The sequence below is a fragment of the Macadamia integrifolia genome, chromosome 4 (genome assembly GCF_013358625.1).
Source record: "Macadamia integrifolia cultivar HAES 741 chromosome 4, SCU_Mint_v3, whole genome shotgun sequence".
Classification (NCBI taxonomy): Eukaryota; Viridiplantae; Streptophyta; class Magnoliopsida; order Proteales; family Proteaceae; genus Macadamia; species Macadamia integrifolia.
This window is the reverse complement of record NC_056560.1, coordinates 2,023,942-2,036,343: the sequence shown is the minus strand read 5'-3', so window position 1 is coordinate 2,036,343 and position 12,402 is coordinate 2,023,942. Positions and strand designations below refer to the sequence as shown.

General features: G+C 36.9%; 1 protein-coding gene and 1 long non-coding RNA gene across 4 annotated transcripts; one reads left to right on the top strand and one right to left on the bottom strand.

The window, feature by feature from the left end:
• Nucleotides 1–1,602: 1,602 nt before the first annotated feature.
• On the top strand, nt 1,603–3,412 carry LOC122077334 (NAC domain-containing protein 83-like). Its single transcript, XM_042643256.1, has 3 exons — nt 1,603–2,227; nt 2,553–2,836; nt 3,004–3,412. Exons 1-3 carry the CDS (start codon nt 2,047–2,049, stop codon nt 3,325–3,327), a joined length of 789 nt encoding a protein of 262 aa, XP_042499190.1. The 5' UTR covers nt 1,603–2,046; the 3' UTR covers nt 3,328–3,412.
• Nucleotides 2,063–10,690, bottom strand: LOC122077335. 3 transcript variants are annotated; one of them, XR_006139766.1, is made up of 6 exons: nt 10,328–10,690; nt 9,844–9,987; nt 6,510–6,794; nt 6,251–6,364; nt 3,517–3,681; nt 2,071–2,198 (listed from the first exon to the last, which is right to left on the bottom strand). It is a non-coding gene; the product is annotated as an uncharacterized LOC122077335 (long non-coding RNA). The 3 variants fall into 3 exon arrangements; XR_006139767.1 differs by lacking the exon at nt 3,517–3,681 and having other exon boundaries at nt 2,063–2,198; nt 10,328–10,677; XR_006139768.1 differs by lacking the exons at nt 2,071–2,198; nt 3,517–3,681 and adding an exon at nt 5,668–5,891 and having other exon boundaries at nt 10,328–10,680.
• Nucleotides 10,691–12,402: the final 1,712 nt, after the last annotated feature.

Below are 12,402 nucleotides of genomic sequence, written 5' to 3'. Positions count from 1 at the left end.
CCAAAGGTTCTAACCCACCCACAATATCATTTGAAATGACACAATAGTACAATACCCCTTCCCTATTCTTTTTTTTTTCGGTAGTCCCCTTCCCTATTCTAAAGAACCTAAAAATGGTAGAGGCTGAGAAAGAAAGGACAGTAAACTAAGCCCTCGTGTGGCACTTATTCCCAACTTTATTGATCCTAAAGCACATTTGTCAATTTGGAAGACCCCACGTCAACAATAGGGCGGCATCTACCTCAAACGACCATAGGAAACAAACGAAGTGGTTTAAAAAGGTGTATGAGAGGCTATGCATCTCTCTCCCATATATCTTTTCAATCATATGACAACATGATAAGAATGTAGTATCAAACCCTAGTTTTATTTATTCTTTTCATTTTTTTATTTTTCTTCTATAGCCTATCGATATAAAAAGTGAATTTTCATAGTCTTACCTTCAAACTTTCGATCAACATACTACAATAGTGCAATTTAACCGTTGTGCCACATGTTCATCCACTATTAAATCCAAATCTTACTTATAAATAGATTTTCAGCTGTCCAAATCATATGCCAAGTTTCCATTCAAATAAGTTTAGTTAGAAGAAAAAAAATATTCTACTAACAACAATATTTTGAAAAGAAATGGTCAAAACAATAATACATAAAAGAAATATATGATTGAATTTGCCACTATAAATCATCAAATGAGTAGTCTAGATTTTTTTTTTTTTTTGTAAACAATTAGCAATCTAAATCACTCCCTATGTATCCTATAGTTAGCTAGCGGTATACCATATCATCCTTACATGTGGCAATATAAGAATGACTACACAAGAAAACCTTCCTATATGAGAGGTACCTTATGTTCAGTTTTTTATTTTTTTTTAATGAAGATAAATCGACCATTTTACATAAGAACTTCATTAAACGTTGAATCATATGATTTTCAATTTAACCCTTTTTTATTTTTACCTTAAATAACTTTTAAAAATAAAAAAAAGGACAGAAAAGTAAGATTATAAATCTATTGACAACTTATGGTATCAATAAAAAAAATTCCACTTAAAAAATAGCATAAAAATTATTTTAAAAAAGCACTTGGCATACGTGCCCAGCACCACCTGGGAAGAGATTGTATTAAATACACAAAAGAGGCTGGGGAGGGAGGAGAAGATAGAGGGGTAATTACGTACTTTTAAAGATAAAATAAAAGATTGCAGGAAACTCCCATCTGTAAGCATGACAGATAGTGACCTCATCCGCGGCTGGGGCAAACTTTTTTTTTTTTTTGGGGGGGTTCACGGAAGACAGAAATACCCCTTTCTCTGTCAAAATATTTCGTTCTTACCTTTCTTAGAGTCAAAGCCCGACCCCCAAGTGCCCAAATTGCAAACCTCGACAAGGATGGCTCAGTAAATTCTTAGGATCACTTTGGAAGAAATCTTAAAAATGGATTAAGAAAGTTTTAAGGCGCAGCAAAACAAACAGTAGCAGAAAAAGCCTTTAGTAGTAGTGCCGGTTGTGTTTTTCTTTCTTTATAAAAAGACAAACGAAAGAAGAGGAAGAAGAAGAAGAGAAGGATACGTCGAGAGAACACACATGGACTAAGCTGCTTCAGTTGCGTTTTAAGCTTATAAAAATGGTGTTTTAACCTACCTTTTTTTAATCTCTCTCTCTCTCCATCGAAAACGTTTGTTGTTAAGATGCGTCAAAAGGAAGGTTTTGAGTCTCGTTTACGCCAAATAGGTCGTCGTCGTCCTATTCCATTCTCCACCCCTCCAACGCCATTACTATAAAGAACCAACCCTTTTCCTTCTAAACCCAACCCACCCTCTCTCCTTCTCTTTACCCATCTCCCCATCTTCTTGTTCTTATCGTTTTTCTTCTCTCTCTGTTTCTCTCTGTCTCTACCTCTGTGTTTCTCTGATTTTGATGATGGAAAGATTGTAAGAACTCGACTGACTCCACCGCCCAAAGCTTTTTTGAGAGGTCCAGTTCTACAGGGTGGTTGAGTGAGTCTGCAATCTTTATATAGGATATTTTGCTTAATTTGTCGACATGGAGAAGCTAAATTTTGTTAAGAAAGGAATAGTAAAACTACCTCCAGGCTTCAGATTCCATCCTACGGACGAAGAGCTCGTCCTTCAGTATTTGAAGCGCAAGGTGTTTTCTTTTCCATTGCCCGCTTCAATCATCCCTGAGGCCGATGTCTGCAAGAACGATCCATGGGATTTACCAGGTTAGTTCCTTTCACACAAAAAAAAAAAGGGAGGGGAGGGGGGGGGGGGTGGGGTGAGGGGAAGAAAGATCTGTAATCCAAGCCCCACAATTTCAAATAATAACGAAACAGAGCTTCAACAATGCCATACCAATTTGGCTCTAAACTACTACAAACTTTTTATGCTAACTGGATAAAAAAAAAAGACCCTGCAACTGGCTTGAGTTTTTACATTCCGGAATGTACTCTCTCTAATGGGCTTCGCTGGGAATTGTTCTACGAGTTCTTGTTTTGGTGAATTTCTTTTCCCTAAATATGGCGGTTTCTTCCTTTTCTTCATGGTCAGGTGATTTGGAGCAAGAGAGGTACTTTTTCAGCACCAAAGAAGCCAAGTATCCCAATGGAAACAGATGCAACAGAGCAACAGGTTCTGGTTACTGGAAGGCAACTGGAATTGACAGGAAAATCGTAACTTCGACAACCAACCAAGTGGTGGGGATGAAGAAAACTCTGGTTTTTTACAGAGGAAAGCCACCACATGGTTCTAGAACGGATTGGGTCATGCATGAATACAGACTTGCTTCTTCTGTGGCTGCGCCTTCGGTTCTCCCAGAAAAGAACGCAACCCAAGTGAGTTATTCATTTCTGTGCAACCAGATAACGGAACAGTCCCATACTCCTTTTGTTTCCATCCCTAATATAATTTAATTGGAAGAGAACCCATTTGCGGGGTTACTCTTGATTCTATAATTAATTCCAATTCTCTTTTGAAGTTTTTTGAAATTTAAATGATGCAGAATTCTACTGTGGACATGGAAAATTGGGTTCTCTGTCGCATATTTTTGAAGAAAAGGAGTACTAAAAACGATGAAGAGAACTTCTCCCAACCCTGGAAGGAGAACAGAGTCGGAAATCTCAGGATGGGTCGGCCTAGTTTCATTGATTTCATGAGGGTCAAAAACAAGAATGAACCAGTTCCAGCTCCTGTTCCCTCTTCATCTTCTTCCTCGTGTTCAGGTTCAAGTGGCATCACAGAAATCTGTTCCAGTGGATCAGATCATGAAGAGAGCAACAGCTGTTGCAACAGTTTTTCTTCATCATATTGTAGTAGAGATTCATGAAAGCTCTTTTTGGTTGATCCTGTAACACAAATTGAGGTTTTACCATTCCACCCCGCAATGAAAATAACGAAGTAAATTATCTCCAGATGTTACTTCGATCAATCCTCCCAATCTGCTTCTCTTGACGATCATACTCAAATTTATCAAGGAGCTACTTACATAATTGACAAATGAAAGGACAAAATTAACCTGCAAGAGTGGTGGAGCAATTGCCAGTTCCAATGAAGAGCTATATTAAAATTGGTTAATATCTGGGGCTCTCCACAGTCTACCAACGTTTTCCCCTCGTTTTATTTTTATAATCTAAGAAGGGCTTTGCAGAGGATCTTCTGAACTCCATTTGATTCTATGCTTCTGCAATCAAACCCAGAGACTAAGCCTGTTAATCTGAAATATCCAAATGTCTCTTACTTCTGAAGGCCAGAATCAAAGAGCTTTTCTTATGTAAAGGCAAACCATTTTTTTTGGAAAAGAGTTTTTATCCAAAGTAGGGAAAAAAGAAAGAGACAGAAGAAAAGCGGAATAGGAGGAAAGAGAAAGTAGGGAAAGCGTAAGGAAACAGGGGGAAAGCGGGGGCATATACATATCCAAAGCTCCCAACTTTGTCAAAAACAGAGATCTTTTTTTATGGAATCAAGAATCTCTACACATGGGGTTTCCCTCTCCCATCTTTCACATTTGGGAAAAAAAGTGAAATTCCTCATAAGAACAGAATCACAGAATAATGATCTTTATCAAGATCGGATTTCCAAAAAAACAAACAACCCCTTCCCCCTTTTCTTCCCAACCAAAAGGTCCCATTTCTGCACAAAATTCTTTTACAGACTAGGTCCTTGCATTGATGACCAAAACAATATTCCTTCTTAATTTCGTCTAATCAGCAAATTCCATACTAAACTTGATTTTATAAATTTAGAAAAATTCCAACCATTAATAAGAAACGAACATTGACAGATTAGTTTAGAAGACTACTTGGTACTACGGATTTGAAAGAGCAGAAGCCTTTTTTTTTATTTTTTGGTAATGAAGTAGCAGAAGTCTGAGTGTTAGGTTTATAAATGTTTCCCTGTCCCAAATGTCTCATTGGTTAGAAGACTACTTGGTACTACGGATTTCAAAGTAAGAGAAGTCCGAATGTTAGGTTTATGCATGTTTCATGCAACAGGTTGAGAAGAAAGCCACCATTCCGTCTGTCACATACACCTACCATCACAAGGGTCTACGGGGTTGTGTGTGTGTTGTCCTCACTCCTCAACTTGTCTAAGACATTGTTTCAAGCATCTAGAAGACGAGTACCAAATTAACCCTAATTAGTGGCTATAATCAGATGATCTTCATCACGGGTTTTGGAACTACCACTCAAAAGAGATTATTTGGGGTGGTGGGTCTTCATTCTTATAATCTGACCTGCAACATGTTCACTGCATATGCCTCTTAGGTAGGTTCAGAAACCTGGAATCAGGATCCATATTGGTTCTGACCGATTAAAATCAGAATCAAGTCGGGATCAGTGAGAATCGACTAGAATCAACCAAAACATACCCTAATCCTAGAATCCGTACAAGGATCAGCCAGGCTGGATCAACCCAATTCTTGAAACCCTGCAGTTAGGAGGAAAAAGATACATGTTTCTCTTGGAACAGTTAAGCTACAAAAGCAGATATGATTCTTTCATAATACAAATGATTTACCCCATAATTAATCATGCCATCTCTCTACTAAGACGTTTTTATCTGTATATTATTGATTTTTTTATTTTTATTATATATATATATATATATATATATGCTTCAAACCTGGGAGGATGACATGAAATGGGTCATGACCCACACTAGCCCTTGGCTTTCTTGACTTATCTCCTTGTGAACACATCCCAAGAACCATAAACCAACCTAGTTTCCATATCCTTCTTTTATGAAAAAGAAATATCCAAATTATAACCTATAAACAATCATATGAACACTAACCTCCCATTGGATCCTTCTGGAGCCTTGGAGGGTCAGTTTGAAAAAAACATTTAACAATTTATCAGATCGTCACAATCATCTGACTTCCTGATGACCCAATTAAATGAGGAATCACAATACAAAACCCCTTATATGGTTGCCAAGTGTATGACAAAACAGGGGTGGACGGCATTACACATAAATTATCAAGCTTTACGTTTTCAAGTCATCAATCCCTATGACCTCTGTATGGTATTTAAATACTTAACCTTAAAATATATATATAATAGTAATAATAACAAGAAACAAATAAAAAAGAAGAAGAAGAGGAAAATTATTGCCGACCAATGTTTCTTGTAATGATGGATTAAGAATCATGTAAGGCTGTTGGAGTTCTTCACGTCACCCTTTTTAATTACATTTCACTTTCTTGTTCAGAGACGAGGGGCGATGTGAGAGGGGGAGAGAGAGAGAGAGAGAGAATGAAAGTGATGGAGATTACATTTTTTTAATGAATTGGGTTATGGACCTAAGGTTTGCCTTTGTCAATCACGTGGGTTAGCCGTCGTGGTAGACCATACTTAACACTCATGATTGGACCTTTTTTTGTAGCTTCACCTGAGCAGGTCAATCACATAAAGAAATCCCAACTAAGTTGCTTACACAGGGAAGAAGAAGATTAAAAAAAAAAAAAAAAAAGGAACAGAATGGTCAGTTTAATGATCATGTGGGGGCAATATTGGAATTTCAAAAACATTAGCTTCCCAGTCAGGGAATGTGTGTTGACCAGTTCCAGAACCAACCAATACTTTGAAAGGAAATAGGAAATAGGAAATAGGAAATAGGAAATGAAATAAAATTAACAAGGAAAGAAGAAAGAAGAGTTTGAACCACCCAGAAAAAGAGATTGAAAACTAGGTAACAAGGACATCTCAATTCTTTAACAAAATGTAACTGAACTGATATGGTTTACTTACTCATGCCTGCCTTTCTAATGAAATATGGCATGGGGAGGGTCTTCAATGGTCACAGATGATGGATACTCTAAGCCTCCCCAAGCACCAACCACCGTATCCAGAATCATCAGGATCCTACAAAGAGTATATTTTCAAATCAGTCTCAGCTAAAATGTTTTAGTCAAATGGTGAACTAAGCAGGTAAGCTAAGGATCGAAACGATTACTTCAGAAGTAGGATGTTCTACATCAACCAATCAAGCCTGATGTAAGATACTTACCATCAGCCAATCAAGCCCGAGCTCAGTGGCTTTAGATATGCCCGTTGACTGTCGTTTGTGAGAAATGAGTTGCTTGAATTGTTAACTGGTCAACAGCAATTGGGCTCCTGCTCATTCTAGATGCCGCTCCATCTCATGCCTATATTGATGAGCTCATTAACAGAAGAAGTAGAAAGGCTAGAAATTATCCATCGCACGCTTCCAGCAGTCTCAGATTCTCATTCTATATTTCCTTGTCTACGACTAGAAGTTACCCTCTTGCAGAAGCTCATATTTTAACAGTTCCTATACATGATTATAAAACCAGTATTGATGTCTCAATAGAACCACAGCAACATTGTCAAAAAAAGAACAAGTCAAGCTCTAATCAATATAACCCACGTTGATGCAATTTTTTAAATTAAAATATATTTGTACCTTCATTGTGCTCTCAGAAATCTCATGTAATTAAAAAATTATGACAACTGATGCAATAGATTGAATTAGAGGTCAGCATATACAATACAAACTTCACAAACAGAAACAATATAGTTTGATACGAGATAATGAACAGAGACATTTGTTGTACTCTTGAATCTTGACTTGTATTTACAGAACAGATGAAGCATATACAAGGCCTCTTTTCTTTGACTTCTTCCTCTAGTATGTCCATCTTCTGGTTTCAGATGAGGCTTGCAACCTGTAGGCCTTTTCTATAGTTTTTATGACTCAGCTTTTTACATTTCAATTTTCCATCCAAAAATGGCCTAACATCACAAATTTCAGTATTAATTTTCTTTGACTGAATATGGAAGTAGCAAAGATCCCCAACAATGAAAGATGAAGCTCTTAGCTATCCCCACTGGACAGGAATATTGCCCAAGTGATATAATAGACATACCTGAACATAATCCATGGTACACAAAATGATTGAGTTCCTGCCCAAAACTGTAGCCTATTCAAAGAATGCCAAGTCTATAGTTTTCCAGGAGTCCTGCCAAACCCATTTTCCACAAATCTATGTTCAGGGTCAGGCTTGAGGGGCGTATTTGGCAGTTCATGAAAGGATCTCCAGAGGACCTCACACTCTAGGGGTTAGTCTTTTCATCTCGCATCAATTCTCTGGACGCCGACAGCATGGATCTCTTACTTGAAAATTTATTGAATGAATGGAAGGGGGAATCTCAGTTTTTCAAACTAGTCTGAATGGTCAAATTCAACATTCTGATACTAAATCTCTAGTTCTATGCCTTCCAAATCCAGCAAGCAGACCCTTTGAGGTTTTGCACATTCTTTTTATCAGTACCTACTCTATAGAAGAGGGGGGTGGGGATGGTAACAGTCAGGATACTCAAACTCGAGACCTCGTGGTGAGCGTGGGCTTAGCACACCACAGCTTCACAGGAAACACAGGCATGGTCTTTCTTATAGACGATAAGGTAACTCTGTACCCCACCCCCCTCTCAACGATAAGCAGAGAGAGAGAGAGAGAGAGAGAGAAGGCAAAGAAGTAAAACAAAAAACCAAAAAGAAGTGAAATTGAAAAAAAATCCAACAAATTCACCTAGAGCTTGGAAATTTGATTAATGCTCAACCAGATCACAAATATCGATCAGACACAAATAAACAACTAGAAAGAAATTTCTCTGTTGATAAACAAAAGGCTAAATTTTTATTGAAGAATTTCTAAAACATTACAAGGTTAAGATAGGGATACTTCTGGTGACTGAAATGTTCATTCGACATGAAACAATGACAGCATATTAGTAACCTAAGAGTTTAAATCGTTGTCATGTGTAAGCAGATTTCAACTTCAAGTAATCCAGGGGTACCAAGAATCTCACTATAACCAAATAATCTGCTGCCAGTATCTCTGTCTTGTTTGCAACATTGAGTCATTGAGAAAACACAACCTTAAGAAGTTGATCCATACACCAAATGCCCCCAAATGGAGTACATGTTCCACGAACCAACAGCATTCTAACAGCTTCATGAAAATGTCCCAATTTTTCATGGTGACTTCCAAAGAGTTGTGCCATAGCAGATTCTCATGGAGGACTCTTTGATTCATTCAACAAGCCATTCCATAAGCTTGAAGTTTGTCTGCAAAAAGCCAAGGTGACTTCCTTGTTTGTTTAGCTAGCTGCAATGAACAAATAATAACACTTCCGATTTCACAGTCCACATATCAAACTTGCAATTGAACACACAAGAACAGTTCCAACTTCACAGTCCACAACTGAACTCAGCTTTCAACTTCAACTCTGCAATTTATTACCACATATTTTCCCAACCCCCATTACACCACACTCACAACTGAACTCAGGAGGCCTAACTTATACTGCCTTACCTAATCAAAAACGACTCAGAATATATATATATATATATATATAATCTTCAGATCAATTTTTAAACCAATTGAGCTATTTTCAAAATATATCTTACATGTGACTGCCATTCTTGGAAATAAATTATTTGATCAATCAGAAATTGCTGAGGAACACAAATTTTTTTCACCAGAAGAGAAAGGAAAAAAGTTACAAGAAAGTCATATGACATTTCACAAAGTGATTATTTTAGGTATCCGGTCTCAATCATAAATAAATAAAGAGAAATAGAGGATTGTGTTACACAAAAAATTCAAATATAATGGATGAAGTGGAGAGGTGTGTACGGAGTGTTTGGTGATTGACTTATTCCTTTAAACCTTAAGGGGAAAAATTATAGGACTACAACTGGGTATGATGTATGGTGTGGAATGTTGGGCAGTTTAAAAACATCATATGGACAAACTCAATGTAATTGAAATGAAAATGCTAAGATGGATGTGTAGTAAACCTGTGAAGGATAAAGTAAGGAATGAACAAATCAGAGCTGATTTTGAGTAGCTCCGACACATGATAAGCTACAAGAAATTCATTTGAGGTGGCATTACCATGTACAACGGAGGACTTTAGATACTCCAGTATGGAAGAGTGATTTGATTCAGATTAAAGGAGCAAAAAGAGATAGGGGCAGACTTAAAATGACTATGGGAGATCAAGTATAACTTTGAATAGAGCTGATTTGAGGGTTTGGATCCATGTAGCGGACCCCATTTAGTTGTAAAAAGGCTGAGTTGAGTTGAGAGAAAGGAAAAATGTAAAATACAATTCGATTAATCAACGTACTCTGATAGGGACACAATTAGCTTCATTGTGGCATTTTCTGTTTGTTTGAGACATTCAAATAATGCATCAAAAGGAAAACAAAACAAAAAAAATAATAATAATAACAAGATCATAAACAGTTTTTGCAGTAATAGTCCAGAGAAACATGATAGAATGGTTTTTCAGAGGAAGATGGCATGCCACACCTTGATAAGCCATTTCTTGGCGTCAGCATTTCTGGTGGAGTTAAGCTTACTCGTCTTCCACACCAGTCCTCCCGAGTCGTGGACTCATTATTCTTCACTATTTCCAGCACTCTGGTCCTAATCCCCACCTGGCTTCTGTATTCCCTGAAATTTGCTTGGATTAGTATCCTGTGTATAACACCACCCACAATAAGCCGGGACCAATTTTTTATCCATCCCACATTGCGAAAAAAAAAAAAAAAAAGATAGAGGTACGGGCATGACATCAATAATGGGTTATACAGAAAGCAAGAAAAGCCATCGGCAGCAATTGTTTTCTTCAACATCACATACACAGACTTCTTGTTGGACCTATAAAATGAATAACCAACTAACAAAACAGCATGAAAATCCCACAGCTTCCGGTGGATAACAAGACTAATGGTTGTGCTTTTCTTAGAGAACAGTAAAAAGTGAGGGGGGGAAATCCATATAAGAAGCTCACCTGTTTGTAAGCCAATTGCAGAAACACGGTAAGAGAGAGAGAGAGAGAAAGAGAGAGAGAGAGAGAGAGAGAGAGAAAGAACATTGAAAAATAAAAATGTCGCCGAAGAAACACAATCCCAGCGATCTACTCAGGTGACGACCGATCGCACACACTCTCCTGGGCCCAAACTGAGGGCAGGATTTTAAAACCCATAATCAATATCGGAATCGGCCCAAATAAACCCTAACCCTAGTTTTTGGAATGGGTCGCCCGAGCCGGATCTGCTATAATTGGAATCGACCTCGGCCAATACTTATCCCAATTTTTTTTTAACCCTGGATGAGGGTCTATACTCGGAGGCCATGTGAGGGGTACAGTAGACATTCTGCAAACATCGATAAACATAGCAAAGAGGATTGAACACCATATTCAATAGGGGTGAAAGTTTGGCGTTGTGAACCTAAGTCTGCCCAAGCCCACCCTGAGCCTTAGCCGGGCATAGGGTGAGTAGGCTCTTCAGCCTAAATAGGGAGAACCTTAAGGTAGGAATTTTAGGCCCAAGGTTGGGCTGAAGTCTCGAATCAAGTCCAGCCCAGTTCAATCCTGAATTATATATATATATATATATACTAGTAAAAATACACGTACAAATGTAATCTCCTAATTAAACATTTTTTTAAGACAAGATTATTGGGTCAACCATTTGAAGTAAGTTCTGAAAAGCTTGGTGAGTTGATTTTTCAAAGTTTGTATTTTCTAAAACAAAATTAAACCTAATTATTCTGAATACGAGAGAGAAAATCCACGGACTAAATAGTGCAATTCCCATAATAGAAATGAGATGGGAACATGAAACATAAAAAACATATGTCTCATCTTCCTCTACGGAAGTCTTGAGAATGGCATCAATTTCACAAATAATTCTCTCATAGCATATAACAATAATACTAATAAACCATAATATTACAAACCATGGAGAGTGATTAAAAAAAAACTAATCTCTGATAAAGTCAAAGCGATGTACGTGAAAACATGCTTGCTTTCCCCATCCTCCGAAGATTTTTCCATAATATAGTGCAATAACTTCTCCACTTGAACTCTATTTTGCATATTAAATGAATTATACTATCTTGTGGATGTGGAGTATCTGAAATTGAGAAATGCAGTGCCAGTGATCCGAGAGAAAAGGAAACTGAAGTTGAGAACTTTTGTGTTACTGTAATATAAAAAGAAATAGGAATTTGAAATATTCTGAACTATTGTTGTAAGAGACAGGAAATTGAGAAATCGTGGGATATTGTTGTTGATTTTTTGTCATCTCTGTGGTATATATAAAGAAGGATTCTATTGCAGAAAAACTTGTAAAGTCGATGAAAGTTGATTGAAAGATACCGTTTTTATGCAATAAATCTATCCATAATTATGTGACTATAATTTTGTGGCTATTTTTTTATCCCTTTAATACGTAATAATTTTAATTAATGATTACTCAACCCATTTTTCCTCCACGCTCAGAGAGATTAGTGAGAGAAAGATAATTATAGAGAGAAAATACCCCTTCCTCCACGTTTAGATTTTGTAAGGGATGAAATGAGAGATTTTAGAAGCCTTTTTTTTTTTTTTTTTGGCATATTTTTAACATATTACCATTTACATACTCCATAATTATTATCTCCCTCCTTATTCTCCATAATTCTCTGGAAAATCCCCCCTATTGTGCTCAATGTTTTTTCAAAAAAGGATGAGTGAGAGAGAGAGAGAGATTTAAGGAGGAATAATAGTGAATTTGTTTGGTTTATAATTATAATAGTGCAATAAATCTCTCCATAATTCTCCATACTGTAATTTTGTGGTTATTTTTTTTTATCTCTTTAATATGTAATAATTATAATTAATGATTACTCCACCCCTCTCTTCTCCACGTTTAGAGAGATGAGTGAGAGAAAGAGAATTATAGAGAGAATATACCCCTTCATCCACGTTTAGATTTTGTAAGGAATGGAATGAAAGATTTTAAGAGCCATTCTTTTTTTTTTTTTATATCTCTCTCCATACTTACCTTTTTAATATCTCCATAATTATTTATTGTCTCT

Coding starts and splice junctions, on each gene's coding strand:
- LOC122077334 (XM_042643256.1), top strand. CDS start 2,047: ATGGAGAAGCTAAATTTTGTTAAGAAAGGAATAGTAAAACTACCTCCA. Junction 2,228..2,552: donor CGATCCATGGGATTTACCAG/GTTAGTTCCTTT, acceptor CTTCATGGTCAG/GTGATTTGGAGCAAGAGAGG. Junction 2,837..3,003: donor CAGAAAAGAACGCAACCCAA/GTGAGTTATTCA, acceptor TAAATGATGCAG/AATTCTACTGTGGACATGGA.